A 26,621-nucleotide genomic window follows, 5' to 3' on the forward strand; every position below is an offset into this window, starting at 1 on the left:
CTCGCTAACATACGTTTCCATGGTAACGATTCTTGGGAAAGCTTAATATCCCGTTTGATTTGCGAATAAGATATGCTCCACCGATACTACATATGTTAAAATGTTTACCTTGGATATACACGTTAAAAGACTTATATAAAAGGTATATTGGCTATAATGTATTATAAGTATAAGACGGTGCAAACTATGAAATAGGTTTCAATTTTCTCACATAGGATCCTGTTTATTCTATTAGGAGGATCACATAAACTATTCCTTCATACAACAATAAACACGTGCATCTGGAAAATATCACATCAGGTAAGTTGTATACTTTGTTACCGAAAAAATAACAGTTACTTTGCACCTAATGTTTACAAATATCGATATTTTGAATGAAGTCTGTGAATCATTGATAATACTATTAAAGGTTCAATAAATATTTACTGTAAATAATTTGAAACGAAAGATATAGCCCGTTCCTGTCTTCGGTACGTGCTTTTCTATTTCGTTTTATAAATGTGAAGTTTTTATCCACTCAAATTAGTTTTTAATGCAAATGAAAATAATTGTGCCTTCCAGTATTTTTCAAACTTTTGGCGATCGAGTTAAGAAAATAAATAATCTATTTGAGTGCAGCGTTAATCGAAATATATCAAACTCGTTGCTGAAAACATGTTAGCATCCATGTTACTAAATCAACAAAATAGTTATAATACTTCTTCGATCGTAAAGCATTTTAAATAGAAATTTCCTTTATATTAACATTACATCATAAACATTCTAGAAACTGACAGATATTGCAGCATTTCGAGAAGCCTTAATGTCAAAAACAAATATTTTATGTTTGCTGCTCTGCCAATAGAGCAGACAGCATTAGAGAAACTAATGATTTACTCGTTGTAAACAATGAGAAAACAGCAGGGGGAAATTAAATGTTAGAAGACAGTGTAAACATCTTCGCATGATTAAATGTTTGAACATGTAGATGAGTTTTAAGAGGAAGAGAATGGTGTGGTGAAACATCTGCGTATTAATTTCGTGAACAAACATCTTTTCCTCATTATTGTGTGTGGTTGGTTCCATTAAACATCTTGTTCTGTCAGTTAAGAATATGTTTTGCTAATATTCGATTTTTTTTCAAGGGCTAAAAATTATGCAAAACTTAAGAAACAACATTACTGCTTGTTACTTATAATTCCTACGCGCATTGCAATGAGCGACAACTGGCATATTAAATTGTACAAAACATCTGAAGACATAATAAAACAAGATACCAGAAGCTTATTAGCATTTTCTGTGCAGGTAATGAGATTTAGATGCGTGTACAATGCTAAAGAATTGAACAATATACTCAAGTAAAAAAATACATAGGTTTGACAAAAAATAGATGAATAAATACTTATGTATGTAACTGTTACGACATTTTATTGATTATAATGTATAGACTTCATCACCAGACCGCCTCGGTAATCCAGAGGTAGAGCACCCGCTTCGACTGCGGGATGTTGTAGGCTTGATCCCTAGCCGCGTCGTACCAAAAACGTGAAAAATGGTACTAGCAGCTTCTTCGCTTGGTCCTCAGCATTCCTTGATATTACTAGGACTGGTCAGTTTGTTGTCAGTATAATTTTACGGGAAGGGGTAACATGTCACGTGTCTACAGCGTGATATTCCAGAGAGCCAGCACAATAAATCTGTTTCAAGTATACATCGAAACAGACGCTTAACATACACACAAATTTATCATTATCCAACGTAATTTCAAACAACGTTATAATGTTGCTATAAATAGGTAGATGTGTACATGGTATATATATATAGTTATTAGATTTGGGTGATAAAATTTGTTTCGTATATGCTCCTCAATGTACAGTTTTTGGTTATGTTTATTAAACGATCGACCTGCTTTCGGCCACTTTTATCTTCTTTCTTTTCTCTGCTCTTGTACATTATATCTGTCAGACATTACGTATGTACATGAATGATCGGCGCATTGATCTGTTGTTGATATAATTACATTAATGTGATTGTTGCCATCAATCATTTTAGATGCGCTGCTTTTTACAGTTCCCTTACATGCTAACATGCTATAACCCATTGTCTACTTCTGGTACGCATTTCGTGACTTAAAATTGATATTTCAAGGTAAAATAAATAATAATCTAAAATCATTGCGGGTTACTGAGTGCAGAAAAGGAGCTTAACCGATATATGAACTATGTTTTCGACTTTTCCAATTTTTGTTTCAACAGGAGTAGGTAGATTGCACCAGTTTTGAGACTAAAATTCTTTGAACCAGTATAATTCACATGCAGTATAAATATGGTAAAATTTTCTGCTAAAGTTTTAGATAAACGTTGGCGTCAAAACATTTCAAATTGTAGGCCATTGCATGAATGTGAACTCAATACATTAAATGAGTGAGTGAGTGAGATGGGTTTTACGGCGAATCGACACAAAATGGTCATATATCGCCGAGAAGAAATCATATTGCAAACGCCAACTGTAAAACATTAACATTTATGTGAAAATGTAAAACATACCGAAAAACATCCATGTAAAAATGTAAAGCATATCTAAATTTTTACATGGATGATTCTGATATGCTTTTATGCAGTGTGCTTTACATTTTTACATGGATGTTTTTAGGTATGTTTTACATTTTCACATAAATGTTAATGTTTTACAGTTGGCGTTTGCAATATGATTTCTTCTGATCATCGACACGTAAACATATAATGACATCATCATTAAAACTAAAACAAGACAGGGAGGGCCATCAACATACTGTTGTTGTTTTGTTGTTGTTGTTTTTTGTCTAACGCTATATATTCTAAGGGATACGTTCATTATGTACAACTCCACTGTCTGATATGCTTTACTTTCAATCAAAGCCATTGGATATACGCAATTTATATATAAAGATTTTATTTAATCGAATGAGTAATCACCTTGTGCGGTATATCATTTATATTTGTAATAGCTTAAGCATTTTAATATAATTACAGAATCAAGATGGGCCTTCGAGGTATTGGCAGCTTCATTAAGTACTCTATGTTCCTCTTCAACGCAATCATTTTGGTAAGTGCATATAACAATTCTCCTGTTGATCAAGGTTTTATCCAAACGTTGTGTTGCTCAGAGTAGAAAGTTGTGTTGCTCAGAGGAAAGTTGAAAGTTGTGTTGCTCAGAGAAGAAAGTTGTGTTGTTCAAAGAAGAAATTCGTGTTGCTCAGAGATGTTTACAGTTCAGTTACATAGCTTAGATTGCTCAGATCTCGTCACTTCAGTTTAGTTGTAGCCCATATAGCTTTCAAATTTTGCTGAATTATTCACCAAAATTTGTAAACATTAATAAATGTGAACTATAAGCGGTATATTTATTAAAGGTATTTAATTTTGTGTAACAAAATAATGTGAAACATTTGAAATAGAATTCAACAACGTAGTGTTATCTATATTTAGTATTTTTTAAAGACGTCAGCAGATGAATATGAGTAGTATATATGGCGGAGCTTATCAGTTCTAAACATCTCAACGAACTTTTTAGTAGTTTCTCAGCAACTGACAATGATTTTGCATGTACCCGTAACTTTTTTTGTGGCATAATTATAATAATTTCATTTACATTTACTATTGTTCACTGAACTCAGGTGAGATCAAGAGAATTCCGTTCATATTTGAACAGGTACGATATCTTATGTAGACGGACGGTATTTTGATGAGCTAAATCATAGCTAATATCTGCTTTGAAGATGCTGTTAAAGCCTACAAATTCAACGAAATGGATCGTGGAGTAAACCACATTACAAATTATTGTACACGCGCTGAGGTACATACTTACCTTTTGATCTGATAAGAGATGTTCGTGTATGTTCAGGTATATGCTAAAAGTGTGAGAAAGTCTGTAGATGAACGGCAAAAATGTAAGAAAGACAATAAAGGATATCATAAATATTTAATCAAGGCAGCATCGTGAATGTTTCAGTACAAGCAAAACCTGTATATACATTTCTTTATGAAATATGAGTATGTAATGGAAATTCCGCTGTTGCAATATTTTTAATAGGATAATTATGTCATAATTCCTTCTTGACAAAATTTACTTAAAAATACAGGACTTGAAAAATTGTAATGCAAATTTAAGTATCTACAACTTTGAGCTTTTTATTTTTTTAATAAAATTCAAATTAATACATAAATCTTCTACATAAATGTAGTTCGTAATACGTCATTTACAGCACGAGACCGGGGTGTAAATGGATTTTTCCAGCACCGGTAAAAATACTGGAAATCCCGTCTGGTATGCAAGAAAGTTCATCTCCGGTACCTCGTTACAAACACTTTTCAATTTTGAATGAAAAAAAAAATAGTCAAAGAAACTGATTCTTCTGTGTTTCAATAACAGATTTCTTATGTGTTTTAATAACAAATCTCTTTTGTGTTTAAATAACATATTATCTGGCAGCAACTAAGTTTCATAGCAATAAATTTCTGATATCTAAAGATTTTCTATGTATTTTGTTGTCGTACGAGCTGGAAAACTGTTTTATTTTTTTTTGGAGGTCAGTGCCTTTAAAATATTCCAATATTTAAGTTTTATACGGATTTATATTTACACCCGATTATTATATATATATATATATATTGCGTGTTTCTATTATGCATTTTTAATGGTCTCATTATACCACATTTTGTTATATTTTATACGACTCTTATGGCTGAAAACTGTTGAAAAAGACGTTAAACACGAACACACACACACACACACATACACACGCACGCACGCACGCACACACACACACATACTTTCTATTAATACGATAAGTAACTGCAACATGATGTATTTTTTTTATTTAAAGTCTTTTCAAACGATGTGGATATTGACAGTCTATATAAAATGTGTGATCTCTAATGTTCGATATCATTTCGCATAGAAAATCTCTAAAATATTTGTTATTTTAGGTAGCTGGCTGTGCTCTTGTCGGTTTTGGAATATACACAAAGACCAGTTCTGCGGGCGTTACGAAATTCTCTTCCATTTTGGGTTCGAACCTTCTGCCAACAATATCCCTAGTGCTGATTATAACCGGAGCCGTGATAATCCTGCTGTCATTTCTAGGATGCTGCGGGGCCATCAAAGAAGTAAAATGTATGCTGCTAATGGTAAGTCGTCCAATGATGGAATTCCATAACTGGTGTGAATAATTCTATAATTATCCTAATCAAAAGTGTCTGTAGAATATTTTGCGTATTATATAAACAAATGTTTTTTGCATTCACATATTTTCGTACAGATAAGATTCTATTAATTATCTGATTACTCATTGCACATATATAGTAAATATGCAAGAGCTTCAAACGTTCTAATTAAAAGGATACACAAGAACATTGCATACACTTGTAATTCAAGTAACAAGTACAAAACGTCCGTATTCAGTGATTAACATGCTATAACTTACATGTAAAATGCAGATTGGTTTACACCGATATTAAGTTGAATCAAAGGTTTAATACTAACATAAAATTAATAGATTTAGTTTAATGCAGTTCACTTATGATAAACATACTTACAACCGGACAAGAGATTTTTTTGTAAATGTGTTCTTAAATTCTCAAACGTTTCATCGCGATCGTTTGTTGTGCCATGCTAAGGGCATCTTAGAAAGAAATAATGATGACGAGGTGACCTAACTCTTTTACCTGCAGAACAAATTGCAGTAAGTTAACGTCAAATATCTTAGAAAGAAATGTTGATGATGTGGTGCACTGTTTTAGGAGGAAAGTTGCCAATATACAATAAGTTAAAGTCAAATATGTCTGGATCATGTTTAAACATTATAACTTTAAATTCTAGCATTAAGTAGACAAGGAAGCCTTTCTGTATGTTCTGTATGATATACGCGCCTTGGTCATCGTAACTGCTTGCGCTGTGATATACAGGCTTTTTTTCAACCGAACTGCTTGCACTGTGATGCACAGGCTTTATTCATCGTAACTGCTTGCACTGTGATATACAGGCCTTAGTCGTCCGAACTGCTTGCATTGTGATTTACAGGTTTTACTCACCTTAACGGCTTGCACTGTGATATACAGGCTTTAGTCGTCCGAACTGCTTGCACTATGATACACAGGTTTTAGTCACCGTAACTGCTTACACTGTGATTTACAGGTTTTAGTCACCGTAACTGCTTGCACTGTGATGTACAGGCGATAGTCATCATAACTGCTTGCACTGTGATGCACAGGATTTAGTCATCGTAACTGCTTTTGCTGTGATATACAGGTTTTTTCATCCGAACTGCTTGCTCTGTGATGCACAGGCTGTAGTCATCATATCTGCTTGCACTGTGATGCACAGGATTTAGTCATCGTAACTGTTTGTGCTGTGATAAACAGGCTTTTTCATCCGAACTGCTTGCACTGTGATGCACAGGCTGTAGTCATCATAACTGCTTGCACTGTGATGCACAGGCTTTAGTCATCGTAACTGCTTATGCTGTGATATACAGGTTTTAGTCATCGTTACTGCCTATGCATTAGTCATCAGAACTGATTGCACTCTGATATATAGGCTTTATTCACCATAACTGCTTGTGCTGTGATATACAGGCTTTGGTCATCCTTACTGCTTGTGCTTTCTTTTTCAAGCCGTATTAAAGTATTTTTCTGGTTTACTAATGCAGAAAGTATTAAGTTAAATGCGTTTCGGGGTAAAAGAACGTCAGCGTCGAGCGCATTATAACCTATTCAAAAAATCACGTGCAATCAATTAAACAGTATATTTCCAATATAATGTATGAATAAATAATTTATACTACGCAAATGAGGCGGGATCAGATTCTGGATTACTAGAGTTTCAACATAAAAATGTCTTCATGTTGGTTTTGTTACTAGGAGTTTCTATTACCTTTGTTTGAGGATAGAACCGAAGAATATAACTGAAACACTTCCAAACTTCATATTTTGCAAATCGGACTATGGTATTCAGAATTGCATTTTCTAGTATACAGCAATAGAAATTTACAAAATGTATGTTTATCTTTTTCAAATAAACCCAATCAATGATTCTGTTCTCCTCTTCTTAGATTGGATACTTGTCAGAAAGCAAAATGATTTATGACCGTTGAAGAGCACTTGTATATAAGAAGCTACTTTCAAAGATACAACGTTATGATTTTCCTGTCTATAAATATGTATTTAGTTCAATAATCTCCAAATACTCTATACATCCGCCAAGTAAAACACTCTATTACAATGTAGAGAGAGAATAATAATGTTGTATGAATCACAGACACACATTTTTATGTGTTCCTAAGCGAGGAAAAACAGTTAAACTGTACTCATATCACGCAGTAAAAATAATGTAAAATATACCAGCAAACATAATTTATCTTGTTCAAATTACCACCGTAATCAGGTGTAGGTGTGGCCTTGCACTAAGCATGATGCAGTTGGAACAAACTTATGTTCGTCTTTTAGACGGAACAATTTATTAGTGGAACAATCGATGACCTTAACTATCTTATTATTCTTCCTTTGCGTTGAAAATGGAATAAACACAATCTCAAACACTGACCTATAGTTTTGACATTGATATTTGGTTAGAATAGTTGAATGTCAGTTGTTGCGTTGACTTGATGCGTGGAAATATGGACCCAGGTTTCATGAATATCCTTCAAAGGGTTTTAGACAATATGGAATAGACATAAAAAAGGAAAAGGCTCAAACATTTGAAGCCTCCAGTTAATATTGGGTCAATGCATAGGGTCTGTTGATGATTAATAAACAGCCATTCTAACAATATCATTCAAGGGTTTTAGAATATATAAACCTAATACGAATTTGGACGGGCAGATTTACGGACTACTTGGAAAATAAATATATCCCCGTCTTTGATGGAACATAATTACCATCAGTGACTGAAATAATATGATCAGATTTGATGCATACAACATTTACGATACTAGAAACTTTGACCGGGTGTACTAATGTGTATACATACATTTTACCCAAGTACATATCAAAGAATGTAACACTGAGTATTACGAAATAATACAAAATATTAGCTAACTCCAGTGTAAAAATAACAATTTTGAACAAGACCTTACGGCTAAGTCTGACATAGTGTTAATATTTAATAGATCGTGACAGATACAGAGCCGTTATGAAAGAGTAAAAGCATGTGAACATATACAGCCTATTCTCATCAACTATATATCACATTTTGATGGAATTATTCTGCTAGCAGACTCCACCTTAGCTATGATGTTGACTTAAATATCTGATATAAGTTAATTCTCAAACGTCAAAATAGATTCTTCAGAGCGGGGTTTTGATATGACATTAAGTATTGCTCATCTTGACTGATTGCCCTATTACACGATCATATTGCAAAACAAAGTCGAATCTATGATAACAGTTTATAAAATGCTTTATTATCTGATGCATATCAACACAAATTGAGCAGAGATAGAACCTAAAAACTTTAAAGATAGAAAATGAAAAGTTAAAAATAAGATAGGAAGGCATTAAATATCAAATAAAGTCTGGATTTCTAATTCCTTAAAATAACCCATTGCGAATTTTATGGAAGCTTAGTTTATATCAATAAATGAAGTTTTGATAACAAAACTTGCATCATGAAGTTTTATTAATTTTGCGGGATCGAAATCCAAATTGACTATCAAAAAGATAAGTGTGATTTTATGTTATTGTATTGTATGTTATTATGCACTTCTTAGCCTGTATTTGGTGTACATTGTTCATAAAATTCGATGTAGAGGATCAAGGTTCTGGACACTGATACCGATGCATAGATTGTTTAGACTATAAACGTAATTCCGTCTGTTTGCATCAATACTTGTTGATTAAATGTCTGCACTTACCGCAAATAAACTGTTTATCACATTAAATAATAGAAAGTAATCATTGAGAAGCTTGTATCCATATCCTTGCCAATTTAAAACGGCTACTGGAAGTTAACGCATGCACCCAGCTGTTCATAAGGATATCCAATAACATCATGTTTTTTAAATATCAAAAGGTATTAATTTAAATCATTCAAATTGATACTTTATTAGTTTAACATAAAGTACAGTTAAACGCCTTCTTTTTTTTCGTTCTATATTTACTTCATAACTAACGATTTTAAGGCGTTTCCACATATTACGCACTGCGCATGTATCTTAATATATAAATACCGCCTTATGTTTACTCAGAATAACTTTTAATTGAACACGTTTCTTTAATAACGCAAAAAGTGAACATCTCTCTGGAGCTCTATTATTAACGTCCTAAGCAACCACCTCAGCCCCTCTCTCTATGAGTATATTTTCTGGTATTATTCTAAGCAGTGAACGTACCTTTTGTTTTACCTTTGATACGATTCTAGCATTTTCACTAATTAAACGGTGATCACTCCATGATATTTCTGTAGGGGGTCAACATATTTTCATGTCGGGTCAGGCTAGAATAAGTAGTCGATAATACAATTGTTAGTGAACCTCCACGGAATTATGTGGAGTCAGTAAATAACCCTTTACCCTCCTTCACTTTACTGACCTCACATATATAACGCCTTGCCCTCCTTCACCATACTGACCTCACGTATATAACGCCTTATCCTCCTTCACTATACTGACCTCACATATATAACGCCTTACCCTCCTTCACCATACTGACCTCACGTATATAACGCCTTACTCTCCTTCACTATACTGACCCCACATATATAACGCCTTGCCCTCCTTCACGGTACTGACCTCACATATATAACGCTTTACCCTCCTTCACCATATTGACCTCACATATGTCCAGGGAGGCTCACTAACAAAGTAATCAATATTATGAGAAATAACCACACATTATACAGATTTCGAAACATATCAGTTTAAATCACAATCACTCAATACATATACAAGTACAAAAGCATTAGCACGGGGATATAAAAACTGTTGATATGTTTGATTTGTCTGTTCCTGTTATTGGCCGAAATGAAATATTCTCAAGATTCTGGTTTAGATGATATAAAACATGACAGTGCGAACTATCAAAACACTCCTGAAAATCACTTTCTAGACTAGACTAAACAAAACAGATCGAAATATACTCGAAAACCACAACAGCATTATTTACGTATTGATAAAAGAGAAGCAATTAAACTGCTAACACATCGCACATGTCCTAATAAATGAAATCCATGCGTTTTCAATAAAAATTGTAAGTCATAAATAAAATATCAAGGATAAGTAGCCATTTAAAACGTTTAAAGATATAATTGAACCTCATATTTCTACTTATACGTAACGTACATTAACTGTTTCAGACCAAAAACGAAATATGTAATGCTCACATGAAAGCATATTCCACTTTTTTAACAAAAGCATTCGCAATCAAATCTCTGTGTAATAGAAGTCCTTTTATACCGGTGCTGGAGGGGTGTTAGTGGTGTTGCACTTGATCATTGGTTTCCTTGGTTGCATTCTTTGCTTCCAAAGGATCTTCTAGATTTTATTTTCTACTTTCTTTTTGTTCTGAAACGAGAAAAGCCAACTTTCTGCTGCACTGTTTCATTTTTGTCCGCGTTACCCTCAGACAGAGCCAGAAGTTTGAGTCACAGATTTAAATTAGTGTCCAAAGTTACTTTGAACTGGTCTCCGCGATTCAGAGTTACAATTTATCAAAAGGAACAAGGTTAGCTAGTCTCCTTCTGAACATAAACTTCATTTACAATTACCACTTAACCATGTAAAAAACCTATTGTGACCGAATCTGTCAGAATCTGACGTAGATATTTTGATCTGTTACAATATAAATAATGTGAAATAAAGTATCTTCTGCAAACAAGATTGCGTACATCATTAGACCTTTTTCCAGGGATTGTCTGGTGTGACATGAAGTGCTATTATTCTTGACAAATTACTTCTGTCAAAAGCTCAAAAACCTGATAGGTCATTTAAGGTTTATGAAAACTGTTTATATAATATACTGATGGAATTTTTACATTTAGACGCGGTCGTCCAGTAACGGTGAAAACTTTAAACTGTTTCAGAGTAAGATAAAATACATTTTCCGTTTTAACTTACACAAAATACTTTATTGTTATTCTGCTCATGCGTATGTTGTTGTTTTTTCTTCAGTTTTTCTTTTTGCTGCTCCTAATATTTCTGGCGTTTTTGGTCGGTGGGATTCTTCTCTACGCATTTCAAGACAAGGTAGGTAAGAACTGCTCATTGCCGCCATGTTTAAATATTTTCTTATAACGTTTTACACATACATAATGTGTATAAATCGTCTAGTTTTTCCATTTGTAATCTGTTTCTCTTTTGCCGTTGTTTGGGTTGCTGTATTTACATTTGCTATAGTTGATCTGTTTGTCTTTGTTTGTGTTGTTTTATTTACAGTTATATATACCTGTTCTGTTTGTCGTTGTTTGTGTTGTTTTTATAGTAATACATAGTTGTTCTGTTTGTTGTTGTTTGTGCTGTATTTACAGTTATATATATAGTTGTACTGTTTGCCGTTGTTTATGTTGTTGTATTTACAGTTATATATAGTTGTTCTGTTTGTTGTTGTTTGTGTTGTTGTATTTTCAGTTATATAAAGTTGTTCTGTTTATCGTTGTTGGTGTTGTTCTGTTTACGGTTATACATAGATGTTATGTTTTTCGTTTTTGGTGTTGTTGTATTTACAGTTATACATAATTGTTCTGTTTGTCGTTGTTTGTGCTGTATTTACAGTTATATATAGTGGTTCTGTTTGATGTTGTTGGCGTTGTTATATTTACAGTAATAATATTCTGTTTGTCGTTGTTGGTGTTGTATTTACAGTTATACATAGTTATTCTGTTTGTCGTTGTTTGTGCTGTATTTACAGTTATATATATATAATTGTTCTGTTTGCTGTTGTTTGTCTTGTTGTATTTACAGTTATACATAGTTGATCTGTTTGATGTTGTTGGCGTTATTGTATTTACAGTTATATATAGTTGTTCTGTTTGTCGTTGTTTGTGTTGTTATATATACAGTTGTATTAGTTATTCTGTTTGTCGTTGTTTGTGTTATTGTATTTACAGTTATATATATATAGTTGTTTGTCGTTGTTGATGTTGTTGTACTTACAGTAATATGTTCGGTTTGATGTTGTTGGCGTTGTTGTATTAACAGTTATATATAGTTGATCTGTTTGTCGTTGTTTTTGTTGTTGTATTTACAGTTGTATTAGTTATTCTGTTTGGAGTTGTTTGTGTTATAGTATTTACAGTTATATATATAGTTGTTTGTCGTTGTTGGTGTTGTTATACATACAGTAATATATAGTTGTTTGGTTTGATGTTGTTGGTGTTGTTGTATTTACAGTTATATATAGTTGTTCATTGTCTTTGTTGGTGTTGTTGTATTTACAGCTATACATAGTTGTTCTGTTTGTCGTTGTTTGTGTTGTATTTACAGTGATATATATAATTGTTCTGTTTGTCGTTGTTTGTGTTGTATTTACAGTTATAAATAGTTGTTCTGTTTGTCGTTGTTTGTGTTGTTGTATTTACAGTTATAAATAGTTGTTCTGTTTGTCGTTGTTTGTGTTGTTGCATTTAAAGTTATATCTAGTTGTTCTGTTTGTCATTGTTTGTGTTGTATTTACAGTTATAAATAGTTGTTCTGTTTGCCGTTGTTTGTGTTGTTGTATTTAAAGTTATATATAGTTGTTTTGTTTGTAGTTGTTTGTGTTGTATTTACAGTGATATATATAATTGTTCTGTTTGTCGTTGTTTGTGTTGTTGTAATTACAGTTATAAATAGTTGTTCTGTTCGCCGTTGTTTGTGTTGTTGTATTTATAGTTATAAATAGTTGTTCTGTTTGTTGTTGTTTGTGTTGTATTTACAGTGATATATATAATTGTTCTGTTTGTCGTTGTTTGTGTTGTTGCATTTAAAGTTATATCTAGTTGTTCTGTTTGTCGTTGTTTGTGTTGTATTTACAGTTATAAACAGTTGTTCCGTTTGCCGTTGTTTGTGTTGTTGTATTTAAAGTTATATATAGTTGTTTTGTTTGTAGTTGTTTGTGTTGTTGTGTAGAGTCATTCAATAAACTTCATGATATTAAACCTACTCTAGGGGAATGGCACCAAGGGAACAGATCTGTCGGCAGGGAGGAAGTTGTTCTTTCTCGTTGTTGAATAGGTCATACCCGTTTGACGCAATCTTATCTTTTGAATAAAGAAGATCAACCCAATGTGTACCATGTCAAACACCGCTAACAATTAAATATATTTTAATCGACTGTGTCGACTTTGTCCCACAACGCAGTACACACTATGACGATCAATCTTTGAAAGAGTTATTTGAAAACGTTTCAGTCGGAAATATTTTATCGTTTTTAAAGCAGATAGGAATTTATCAAAAAATCTGACATTTCATATTTTTATTCACATCTTTTGCAATATTAATATGTTTGCAGCTGATATTTTAACACATACGTATATACATTTTTACATAAATGATTTTAGATATGCTTTACATTTTTACATAAATGATTTTAAATATGCTTTACATTTTAACATAATGTGCTTTGCATTTTTACATAAATGATTTTGGATGTGCTTTGAGTTTTTACATGGATGATTTAGTGTATGCTTTACAATTGGCGTTTTCAATATAACTTAATTCTTCTCGGCGATGTATGGCCGTTTTGTGTCGATTCACCGGAAAACCCAACTCACTCACTAGAGTTATATCTAGTTGTTTTGTTTGTCGTTGTTGGCGTTGTTGTGCACATTTTTCTTGTTATTTGCCTTTGACGTCTTATATTTTTCAATTGCATAGTTCTGTTTGACATCGTTATATTTTGTAGATTTTTTTTTGTCGCCAGCTTGTATAGAATATGATTTTAGTGAGACCAGCATGTACAATGAACTAGTAGTTTGTCATCCGTTTCTTGTTGTATATATAATTTTCTAGTGGGTCCGTTTATTACCCACTCGTTGCCATGTTTACTACAGTTGTCTAGTTGTTCCGTTTATTACCTGTTCGGTGCCATGTATACAATTGTTTATTTTTTTCCTTTTATTTCCCGCCCGTTACCATGTATACAACTGCCTATGTGTTCCGTTTATTATCCGCTCGTTTCCATGTAGACAATTGTCTAGTTGTTCCGTTAACTATCCGTTCATTGCTGTGTAAACAATTGTTTAGTTGTTCCGTTAACTATCCGTTCATTGCATGCTGTGTAAACAATTGTTTCGTTGTTCCGTTAAGGTATTAGATCACTAATAGAGAACCTCCTTTTTGAAGAGTATTTAATTCATACCATAAACCTACTTTTACTGCAATTCTTAGGGGGGCGTAGGTTCAAGCCCTATTGGGACCAGATTTTTTTTTCTTTATTTTTCTTTTTTACTAGTAAGTTTTTACTTCTTTCAAGACTTATTATTGATGTTTTGTACAAAATGGAAGAAGATGAATCTTATAAGCGATTTTTTGGTGTTCAAAGAGAATTTACTACTTAAACAGAAGGGGTAGAGTTACGCATCTTTAAAAATATTGAGTTACGCACGGTGAAAGTTCCCTATTTTGCTTTCACTCTTAGATTATATATTGTGGAAGAAATTTAGGTAGGTTTTACATCTTCCCTAAGGTTATTTTTAAAAGGAGTAAGCAAAATTCAAAACAGAAACACATCATTTGACCTTATTTTTTCAATGTTGAAGTATGAATTTTGTCTCATTAAATCTGTTTACTTGAGGCACCATAGAAAAAAATGATATTAACATTTTTATTTTGTGTTTTATAATTGGTTATCAATAGCTTGATGTTTCTTCTATTGAAATTAATGGTAAAATGAGTTCTCTGCAAACGTTTTGGATAGTGACTATCACTTTGAAATTGATCTCTACTTGAGATTGAGGAGATACCATAAGTTATTCAAAATTTATAAAAAACGGCACGGTAAAAGTTGTTTAAAATTTGCAAAATAGTGCAAAACACGGTTACCTTTCAGAATATACCAAGCAAAGGCCATTTTGTAAACATTACTATTAGTGACCTAATACTTTAACTATCCGTTCATTGCTGTGTAAACAATTGTTTAGTTGCTCTGTTTCCTTTATCTGTTCGTTGTCATGTATACAATTGTCTAGTTGTTCCGTTAACTATCCGTTCATTGCTGTGTAAACAATTGTTTAATTGTTCCGTTAACTATCCGTTCATTGCTGTGTAAACAATTGCCTAATTGTTCCGTTAACTATCCGTTCGTTGCTATGTAAACAATTGTTTAGTTGCTCTGTTTTCTTTATCTGTTCGTTGTCATGTATACAATTGTCTAGTTGTTCCGTTAACCATCCGTTTATTGCTGTGTTAACAATTGTTTAGTTGTTCTGTTTTCTTTGTGTTCGTTGTCATGTATACAATTAAATGGTAGATATGGTTATAACTCGAACGGATATTCTTATTTACCAATTTTGCAATCAGTTAAGGAGGTGCTTTAGTGATGATTAGTAACAAAGAGAAATTGCTTTTTAACGAGAGATTTTTCTTTCCTTTTTTTTTGGCAACCGGCTGAATTGAACCATTTCTTTGATATTATGTAAATATGAATTACATGCTGATACTCATGTTAACATTTAATCTTGTAAACGTCAGCAATTTGATGTATTCTGATAAATCACAACAGCATTTCTCGGAAAAAATACTAATATCGCGTTTTATTACAAATAGATCCCTGTAAGACGTTTAATATTAAATTCTTAGTCAAATGTTAGACAGGATATTATTCTCTTTTGCTAAGTTTTACCGACAGACGTGAAATCTCGAAAAATACTATAAATTACTGTTAATATCGACTAGTAACTACATTACACACACGATCACTCATACTATCAAAGCCTAACATTTCGATAACAAGACAGTTTTGACAATAATAAATAATATAGGCATAGGAAATAGAGATCAATATAATTGCACCTTTACTAATCCTACCAGGTGTTCTGAATTACAAAAGTGGATCTATTGTGACATTTTGATACAAGCAAAACTGTATTATCTGCACTATTATTTACCTACTGGTACTTCGTTTTATTATTGGCTTGTTAAAAGTTAATTTTTTACCATATGTAAGTTGACAGAATCATAGGAACTATGTCTTGAGGGGTAAATCAAACACAAATGAATAAATCCTTAATGACTGTGTTGTGCAAAAAAGTATGATATTGTGTCTTAAACAGTTTTCATTTTCCACTCAATTGTGTAATTGCAAGGGAAGTAAACTAATAGATCTCTACTTATAAGTACTAGCCCAAGGCAAGAGTTGTCATTCTTTGTGGATCACAACTTTAAATTAAAAAATAAAACTTCTGTTATTGATATTAACAAAACTATCATAAACTTCACATTTGTGAAATCATTTTTGGTTATTTCAAGGACTTGGAAATTAATTTCTAGACTTTATTTAATGTAATTCTATCATTGAAAATTTTAGGGCCTATCTCTAAATAATAATAATAACCCGCTGTCCAAAATACGATACGAACATTTCGTCTATTTAAGTAAGTCGCCTGTATATTTTATAGGCGGATTTGTTGATGGTTAAGTGTGGTCACAAAATGTTTGAAAACTCATTTCATTTTCCTTGGATAAAACATTGACAAATTGTCTTGATCAAACCTATTTTCTCAGGATCTGTATTCTTACTAAATACATTGAAAAAAGAACGGAAATAATAATCCAAATCAGCCAGGCTACGCAAACGCCGGTCTGGAAAAAAAACAAATCCTTGTGAATTCAAAGCCCTAAATGGGCTTAATGCGGCGGGCAAATTTAATTGTAAATACATGTAGTGCACTTTAGTTTAGACATAATCTATTTTACTAGCTCATTGGTTCATCTCAAGTAGATTAGGGATGACATTGATATAGGACAGTTTTATATTTATTTTCACAATGCATTTAAGTATGGGCATCGGCTAAGTGATTCCCTCAAACGCAAAATAATCTCATTATATTGTAATGCAACCAGTCTGATCCAATATGATTAACCTCAGTATTAGTCCCTATGATGCATTCCTTTAAAAAGTGAATTTAATAGTTATGTAGTGTTTGAGAAATAAAAGGAAACGTATGCTACCTAAAATAGTTCTGGAGCGATGAGTTCGTACTTTAATATCAGTAACAGCTGGTCGTGCGCTTTTGTCAACTCCTAATTTTAGCGGTTCTGTGTCCGCAATATTTATGGTCCGCGATATAAACATTGGTGAACTGGTCATACCAACACTAGATTTTAGAGTTTGACCTTAGTGAACAAAATATTGTTATGCTATGTTTAGCTTAACTCGTATTCCTACACGTCGGATGTAATTACTAGTTTTCTTATCTATGCAGTTCCCCATGTTTCAAACTACATTTGGGCGATAAGCAGCTTTTACCGCTCTTTCGCAAAAATCAAATAATCCGCGTTATAACGGTGAATACAGATGACGTTAACGGTTAACGTATTAGGGTCTTAGATTTATTTTAAGATAGTTTGTTTTGTCATGTCTAAAGGCTGCAATCCGATACAACGCTCCAAAGAAATAAACATTTTACCATATGTCTCGTAAGTGGAAGGTAAATTTACGCATTACCAAGGATATATTTGAACATCCTTAACATCATAGCCAAAAGTTCTTAATTGCTTGCACATATTTCTTTTTTTTTTTTTTTGTTTCACTGAAGATTGAGGATACCACTTTGAATCAACTTAGACACCAGCTGCTCGAGTCGTATGGTACTGATGGTGAGGAATCGGTAACTGAAGCCTGGGATTCTATGCAAAAACTTGTAAGTATTCCTGTCTAGTTCGCTTTAAAATATGTGTTTACAGATACAACCTGTGTCATGAGATAGTTTGAAGTTCGAGTACAACAGCTGTATTCGAACCACGTGTCGAGTAACGATTTATTTAAACATAACAAATCATTTCATACCAATGAGCGACAATTGCATGTGCAAGAAGAGCGGACTCAAATATTATATGTAGATTCGTCAAATTCCTAACTAGGTCTTAAGGTTATTTCACACTAGTCTATAAGGTTTTATATTTAAAATAAAATATTTTGTTTTTCTTGTTAAAGATTTAACTAATTTATATTGGAGTACACCACCCTATATTTGTCTATAATGTGCTTTAACCGTAATATGTGATATTGACTATTTTCTAACTCGCGCGTCAGGAAGTATGTTGAAGACAGTATAATACATATTCGTATGACTGTGTCTTTATTAATATGGAAACATTTGATTTACCTAAGTGGTTTTCTTATATTTTAATTTGTATTTTTTAAGATATTAAAGTAATATAAAACAGAGACTGGAGTGCTTATCATTCTTATCAACTTTTCCACACAATCCACAATTAAATCTTAAAATCTTAATAACGAGAATAGTCAATAATATATGTTACTTTAAAAGTAAACTGAAGTTACGTTTGGGTTACATTAAGATTTATCTTATTATATTGTTTTGTTCTCAGCACGTACTAACATTAGTGGTCAAGACGTTTCTTTAAAATAGCAATACATCTTTGTAATCAAATATTTGGTCGTGTTCACTGACTTCGAACTACTTGGCCACTCTTGCGGGTTCGAAACCTCGTTTGTGGTGTAAAATTCTTTCATGAGATGAAGTTATCCAGATGGTTTGTGGAAGGTCAGTTACACTACCCAGGTGCCCTCCCGTGCCTGACATAATACCTGATAGCACATGGGCTCTTCCGCTCTGAAAAGCAGGAAAGTTGCCATATGCTCTATAAGTGTGACGGTAACGTTAAACCCAACAAAAAAAAAAACCCAAAACATTTCAGATTTAGATTCCTTTTATTTTTTAAAAAATGAAATCATGCTAAAACTTGATAATGAGCTTAGGAAAACAGTGAAAATGTTTTTTACTGATGTTCCTTTAATCCATTAATTTTATAAGGGAAGTTAAAGTATGTAATAGTTGCTAAACAAAACTATATTAAATTCAACAGGAAATAAATAACTAATTTAATCAATCATAATAAAGTTTAAGTCGGAGAAAGATACCACTCATCGTGATAAAGACATGTCCTCGCATCTCTTTTTATCGCACTATTGATTTTTAGCAAGTATTAATTTCCTACCAGCTTTACTAAATGGTATCATTCATTAAATTTTCATTTTCCATATGATAAAGTTGCTTTTGTTAAACATGGATACAGCTGAAAACTATACGCGTACTACCAATTTGACACATACTTTTGCGAATGTTAGTGAACATGACTGTCGGCTATACCCAGGCGAGGATGTTAAATGCTTAACTTTGAAATATAGTAAACTATCCTCTTCGATGTTGTCCATTGCTGGTTCGTTACTGACCCTAGGCATTGTGGTGCTTTTTAAGAAATATAAGGAATTTACACAGCGTATGATTGCAAATCTCAGTTTAGCATCAATGCTGGTGGGTATCAGCTATTTATTAGATGAGTTTGAAGAACATGCTTCTCCGCTGTGTATGTTGCAAGGAGCTTTGATGACGTTCTCGATTTGGTCAAATATGATGTGGATCGTTTGCATCATTGCTAACTTGTACAGAAGAGTTATTGTTGGAGTCGACTGGCGGCGAAAAGAGATACTAATCACCGTCACATGCTGGACAATACCATTGATAATGATGTCATTACCGTTTGTTGGCGATATGTACGGACCTGCTGGGGTATGGTGTTGGATAAAGAATGATGTTGCATGGAGATTTGGCATATGGTATATCTGGAACATTCTATCTATCGTTGTATTCTTCTTCGTCATGGTACACATTGTGTACACATTGTTAAAGGCTGTAAACGAGCAAAGGTCAGATCTTGGTGTACTACGCGTCCAGACATTACATGCAGATATTCGAATACTTCGAATGTATCCGGTAGTGTATTTCGTGGTAAATATATTTCCAATAATAGGACGGATTCAGGACGCCTTGTATGGCTACAGCTTCGAAGTACTTCTTCTTCAGACACTTTTTGGACCGTTGCATGGGGCTGCAATAGCTTTAGTGTTTGTATTAGACAGAAAAACCGCCAAGCTGTTAAACGTTAAAGATTTACGAAAAGCAGTAGGAAACTGGAGAAAAAGCAAGACACAGATTCAGGAATACCAACACGGAAGAGAGTTTTCCCGCAATGTACCCTGTGTTGAAACGGAGTCCTCGTTTTAACAAATGAATCTTAAAATCTACCTTTAGAAGCAACTTTTAATTACCAAGTCATTTTAAAATTGCAAAATATTTCTGCACAGACATTTCATACATCTTTAATCCAGTTTGCGTAAAGAAAAAAATAGCAGATTTTAATGTTGATACATGTAATAGACATAGGTAAAACAGGTCAATATCATTCCATTTTAACTAATCCTGCTGGTCCTGTAATACCAGTACAACAACTGTACATAAATGTGGCATTTTAATGCATGCAAAAATGTAGTATATTCACTGTAATTTATACTGATTTTCACTTTATTTTGTTATCGATGTTTTGAAGTTAATTGTTTGAATAAGATGTCAAAACGTCTGAAGCAGTACAGCAATGGTATACCATACACATACGAATGTATTCCAATTGAGGTTTTTGTGAAAAAATACGACATCGTATCTCAAACCGTTTTTCATTTTCTACCCAACTGTGTAAGTGCAAGAGGAGTAAGATATCTATGCATGTAAGCTTTTGCCTGAGGCAAGAGTTGTCATTCTTTGCGAACAAAGGTATTGATATAAGTAAAACGTTCATAAAAATCATTTTTGGTTATTTGAAGGATTTAGAAATCAATATTTCTTGACTTTAGTTAATGTGTCTTTGAAAAATTAAGGTTCCATCTCTGCATGTAACAATAGGTAATAATTGTAAATTTATTACGTTTATTATTGCATTTTCGATTCAAGAATAGATTACATTCATATTTTGAATATTGACTTTTGTGGTTTCTCAAATATATTTTATATTTTTCCCTGTAAAATTATTAGATATAGTCAGCTCTTATATTCTAATATTTTGCTGAAAGCAAATGTAATTGACTTATATTTTGTCTTACTTTGTGTATTTTGTGATATCAATCATTCGTACATCAATATATGAGCCGTGCCATGAGAAAATCAACATAGTGGGTTTGCGACCAGCATGGATCCAGACCAGCCTGCGCATCCGCGCAGTCTGGTCAGGATACATGCTGTTCGCTAATGGTTTCTCTAATTGCAGTAGGCTTTAAAAGCGAACAGCATTGATCCTGACCAGACTGTTCGGATGCGCAGGCTGGTCTGGATCCATGCTGGTCGCACACCCACTATGTTGGTTTTCTCACGGCACGGCTCAAATATGATATACATATGATCATGTAGGGTTTTGTTTTGAGGAGGCTCTTCATGGAACGTGTCTATTGTTTTGGATGTTTGCCCGTTTTAGAATGGCATAAGTCAGTTGAAAGTATTGATAAGATATGCTGTATTTTCCCTTTGATTACCTATTCCGAATTCCTTAGTTTTCAAAATTGTGTCTTTATACAGTTCAAGTGTTGTGGAGTCAGCGGAGATGTCAATTCATCGGATTCTTGGGCTATATACAAACTTGCATCCGCATGGTTTGCAGGTCAGTCAGGTATGACAGAGTATATTTTATCAGTGCCTACCTTTTCATTTGAATTGGTAGCCCTTCCTTATGCAGACATGATAACGCGTGTCCAGTCCTGCTTAGTTAGTATGCCAATGTTTTGTTTTACTCGTCAAGATGGATACATAAGTAGGTTTGTGATCCAAATGTATTTAATAAATATACATTGTTTTTATAGCTTTTATTATCATTCTTTGCTAGAACGTTTCGGCCCAAGTCACATGCACAAGTCTTTACGTACTTTGCAATTATTCTGGCAGATAAATAACGTTATATGTATTTGTTAGTCAGAATAATTGCAAAAAATGTAATCTAAGACTTGTTCATGTGACTTGATAAAGGCCTTGGGCCGAAACGTTGCCGCAAAGAGTATTAATAAAAGCTAAGTAGGTTTGATTGGACTGTAAAATTGTTGCCCTTTTTTATCATTTCCGTCTTATATCACATTACAAAGTATATCACTTTCCTTTCTTGTCTTTGGTGACAAAATCTAATTTATTTTTGGGGCGATATTTTGTTTTGGTCCGGTCATCTCTTCGTTTGTATGCTGAGGTCAAATGTCAAATAGGACATTTCCTGTCCGTTCTCTATATTTTGCCCATTTGAATGACTTTCAAATACATTGTACAAGAGGGGTGGGGTTTACTTTATAGTGCCTGTTCGTCTTTGATCTATTCAGAGTACGATGATATCATCTTATTTAACATTTTTCACGGCTACAATTTGCCTCCGTGTAGTAATACTTTCTGTATTTATAATCTTAAAGTCATGACAGCACAGCAGACCGAGTATGTTCCAGTCAGTTGTTGCAAAGATCCCGAGAACACACCTAACGTTACCAAATGTCAGGGTGTTGTGGATAAACGCAGTATCCCAGTCATTGGACCTCCAGTAATTGACAAAAATCAACTTAATGACCAGTTGTATACAGAGGTATTTATTACTAATGCTTAATTTGAAATATATGTTTATAACACATTAGTGATGTTTGTTTTAGTATTTGGTGGAAGGTAAAACAGAAATGAAATAGATTATCCTGCAAAACGAAATCAATCATGATAAAACGGAGATGTAAATATCAAGAATGGATTCAAATAATATTCCACTTATAAATACTTTTGTGGATATTACCAAAGACAGTCAATGTTATACTTAAAAGTAAATATTATAGTACTGATACTTAGTTGAAAAGCGTAATAAAATATATTCTGTGTTAAACCTAGGGTTTAGTTGTAGTTTTGAATTACAAATAGTTACTGTAACTTGCTTTCAGGGTTGCTACACGTCATTACGTAACATGATAACAGGCAATTTGAATGTTCTGATCGGCGTTGGTGTTGGTATTGCTGTTGCTATGGTATTAATGTTTGTTTATTGATACATCATGCTATATCCTTATGACTACGTTATAATCGTCAATCAAACAATCCCAGAGACACAATACCTACATTAAGATAACATATGCTTAAATAAACTTAACATTATTGCATCTACTAGTATTTTGATAGGATATATCCGCAAATTGAGGGCACGTTTGGTTCGCATGAAGATTACAAAAAACAGTCTTTCGAAGTTATGCTTCTCTCATTTGTTATCATATAAATGATGCCATCTTCTATTAACTGAAACATCATTTAAGCACATGCATCATAAATTCCTACTTATGTTGATATTTTATGTGAATTTTGTTTTCATTTTCAGATCCTAGGAATGGTATTTTCAATTTGTTTGTGCAGAAAAATAAAAAACGATGATGACTATTACGATGAATGTGATTGATGTCAGTTCAAAAGCTCGAATGAAAAAGGATTGATGCATAAGTCTAACATTGTTATGTATGATGTTTATACCATTTATGTCTACTGAGAACGATTTGCATATCTTTTACATTTATGTTTTTTTCAAAAGCGTTGATGCATTTCAAAAAGATTCAAAGGGAAAACATTTCCTCTTACATTTAAAATATGTCATCGAAAAGTAATCATGTAAATAGAGAAACAGACGTTATTCACTTGTCTGTGTCAGTGTATAAAGACGTAATAAAGCTGGAAATTGTGTTCAACAAGTTAAAACATAGCAAAAGTTCCTTCTAGTGCATATCTATTTAAATATAAAATGATCATCTTGTAAAATTTTGGTTGCAATGTCTGTTTTATACTGCCAAAAAATTTCAAGTAAGTATTTACGCTAGTTATTTAACATAAATTGTTAAATCCAACAACAAATTAAATCTGTTACCACTTTCAGTAGAGTAAATACGGCAATAAGACATTGACCCGGTTAATCATTTACGATTCGATGCGTGAATTTGTTGCGCATAATAAGAGGGTCGCAATAGGGTTTGTTTTCACATATTAACTATGCATTTCAAGGTAACGATAATGTTTAGTTGTTTACATTTAAATTTGCTGATATATGTCTATCTGGTCGACTGAATGTATGTTTTTTTCCTCAAGAATGGAGGAAATAACATCCTCGGGTTTAGTAATATGTAATCCACGGAACGCGTTCAGTCAGAGAGTCGCCTCAATTAGGAAAGAATAGTCTAACGTCAGAGGTTATTTCTAAGGTCACGGAGTTTTATTGGCCAGCTTGTAATGATAACAGCTTTCGGTATCAGTAGCTCAGTCAAGTGTGACTTATTGAGCTATAATATTCCTTCTCAAGAGAAGGAATAACAACGCCAGTATGCAATGCAAGTACAATGTGACCATGTGCATTACTTATAAAATATTCATTCTGCTGTTTTGGACCAATTTAAATGCATTACATACACAATGATTGTTACACGTACATGTGTGTTTATGGTATACAGTCTTGAAAAAGATAAGAGAAGAAAACAGGGGACTGCCTGAAAAACATTATCGACCTATTACATTCTGTCGATTTATCAAGGTGTGACGCTTACATGCGTACGCTTTTCTTAAATGTCTGAGATAGCAGCTATCATGAGCGTGAATAACACGGTAAGGTATAATAAATAACAAGATCTTTTCACTGTTGTAATGATATTAAGGACGGCACTTTCCGCGGGATTGCACGGGCAATCTAAAGTTATTTACAAAAAAAACGGGAACACAATGGCGTAGTTCGAAAAATTCTTTTAAAATTGGTCGCCATAATTTCAAAAAAGTTATAGCGAAAACTAATTTTTTTTCTGACGGTAAAGAAAAATATGAACCGACACGACAATATGTTTTTTCATTGGATTTAAGATAATTTGAATTAAAACCAGGATCTGTTGTTTTTTTGTTTGTTTTATTGTTTTTTTTTTCATCGCAAGGCGAATTACAATTGAATATGTGTGTGTGTTCGGGTTTAAAGTCTTTTTTAACAATTTTTCAGTCATATAAACGACGGTGTCTACATGTAGCAGTGAGCACAATGCCCAACTTTCTAGTGCTGCATCACTGGAATATCACACCGTAGACACGTGACATGACAACCCACCCAGTCACATTATACTGACACCGGGCTGACCAGTCCTAGCACTACCCTCTTAATGCTTAGCGCCAAGCGAGGAAGCTGCTAGTACCATTTTTACGTCTTTGGTATGACGCGGCCGGGGATCGAACCCACGACCTCCCGCATTCGAAGCGGACGCTCAACCACTAGGCTACCAAGGCGGTTGAATATGGGCGAGTTTTTTGGCTGTTCAAAGTTCGTGATCCTTACATTTATTTTAATATTTTATTAGTCATAGAAAGCAAACCACTTATTTTTGTAGCAAGCTATTGAAAAAAGTATAAATATAAGATTTGAATCTTTAATGCGTTTATACGGGTATAAACAACATTGGGACTCCTTGCGAATATTCCAAGCATCAGTAGCGCACTTCATGGATTTGCAAGAAGTCACAGTGTAGTTTTTATCGGTATAAATGCATAAAATAACATTCAGTTCTTAACTAACGGTAGGGCTACCAGGCATATTGGATCACACTTTCGTGGACTTCACTTAGTAATGGGTTTTTAAAGAAACCGCAAAAAAATCTATTAACATATCATAGCTCTCTTGTGCGAATTGTTCTTGAAAAAGTGGTTGTTGCCACAAGATAGGTTATGAATATTATATTCACTATGCATTGTGTGTAGCAAAAAAAAATTTTTTTTTTCGTATGAATAGTATTTGTGCTATGATATTAATGAACTTCTTTTCTCTCTGGTAGATTGCACGGACGGTTTGACGTGGTCCACACAATCGCATCAACAAATGATGTCGTTCGAAATAATCTTTCAAAATCGGCAACTAATATGTCAAAACTTACATTCAATATTATGGCTCAAACTAATTTTCTGACGGTAAAGATTAAAATTGAATCGACACCAGATGATTTTTATTTGATTTGATTAAATATTTTGATAAAAAAATTAAAATTCCTATCGGAAGGTGATTTGTAATTAGACGTCGATGTATAGATTTTTGCAGTTCTATCTAGAGGTTGTAAGGGTCGGTATTAGGAACTTTATTATGATTTTCTTATGTGAAAAAAAAAACAACTTCTGTTTAACACAAGCTACTGTAAAATTGTAAATGTAAGGATTCATGAGCATTGTTTGTGCATTTAGGTATGTATTGACCACACTGGGATATGTACAAATGCTAGTGCAATTGATGGATTTGCCAGATATACCAATGATTTACACCTGCATAAAGCACAAAGATAACATTAATTAATTAATTGTCAAGGGACAATCCGTCACCAATCTTAAGCAAAGATGAACATACAACGAAACAAATTGTATGCTACACCATGTATTTGATGACTGTAACAATTGTTTCTGTATGCCCATTTGTAAGCAAATATCACTTTTTGATCATCAAATTTATTTTCTTTGTTACGTTTTGTTCGCTTTACATTATTAATCCATTTTGTAAATTGTTTTAGTTTTAATTATTCCTACATTTATTTATGGCATGTCCAATTTCATTCTCATTGTATATAACGTAATTCTCAGCTTTCATATATACAAACTAGAATAAATGGATGGGATCAAATGAA

General features: G+C 33.1%; 2 protein-coding genes across 3 annotated transcripts; both read left to right on the forward strand.

Moving 5' to 3' along the window:
* On the forward strand, positions 1-26,621 carry LOC123529748 (CD82 antigen-like). Of its 2 annotated transcripts, none has more exons than XM_045310264.2 (9): positions 1-142; positions 2,991-3,063; positions 4,947-5,147; positions 11,123-11,197; positions 17,686-17,790; positions 21,517-21,607; positions 22,386-22,552; positions 22,893-22,976; positions 23,321-26,621. In XM_045310264.2, exons 1-9 carry the CDS (start codon positions 93-95, stop codon positions 23,396-23,398), a joined length of 924 nt encoding a protein of 307 aa, XP_045166199.2. In that variant the 5' UTR covers positions 1-92; the 3' UTR covers positions 23,399-26,621. The 2 variants fall into 2 exon arrangements, with proteins under 2 accessions (XP_045166199.2, XP_045166200.2); XM_045310265.2 differs by having other exon boundaries at positions 22-300.
* Positions 17,802-21,099, forward strand: LOC123529747 (cyclic AMP receptor-like protein A). The gene has a single exon (XM_045310263.2). The coding sequence runs from the start codon at positions 19,156-19,158 to the stop codon at positions 20,176-20,178; it is 1,023 nt and encodes a 340-aa protein (XP_045166198.2). The 5' UTR covers positions 17,802-19,155; the 3' UTR covers positions 20,179-21,099.

This window comes from Mercenaria mercenaria, chromosome 13 (assembly GCF_021730395.1).
Source record: "Mercenaria mercenaria strain notata chromosome 13, MADL_Memer_1, whole genome shotgun sequence".
Lineage (NCBI taxonomy): Eukaryota > Metazoa > Mollusca > Bivalvia > Venerida > Veneridae > Mercenaria > Mercenaria mercenaria.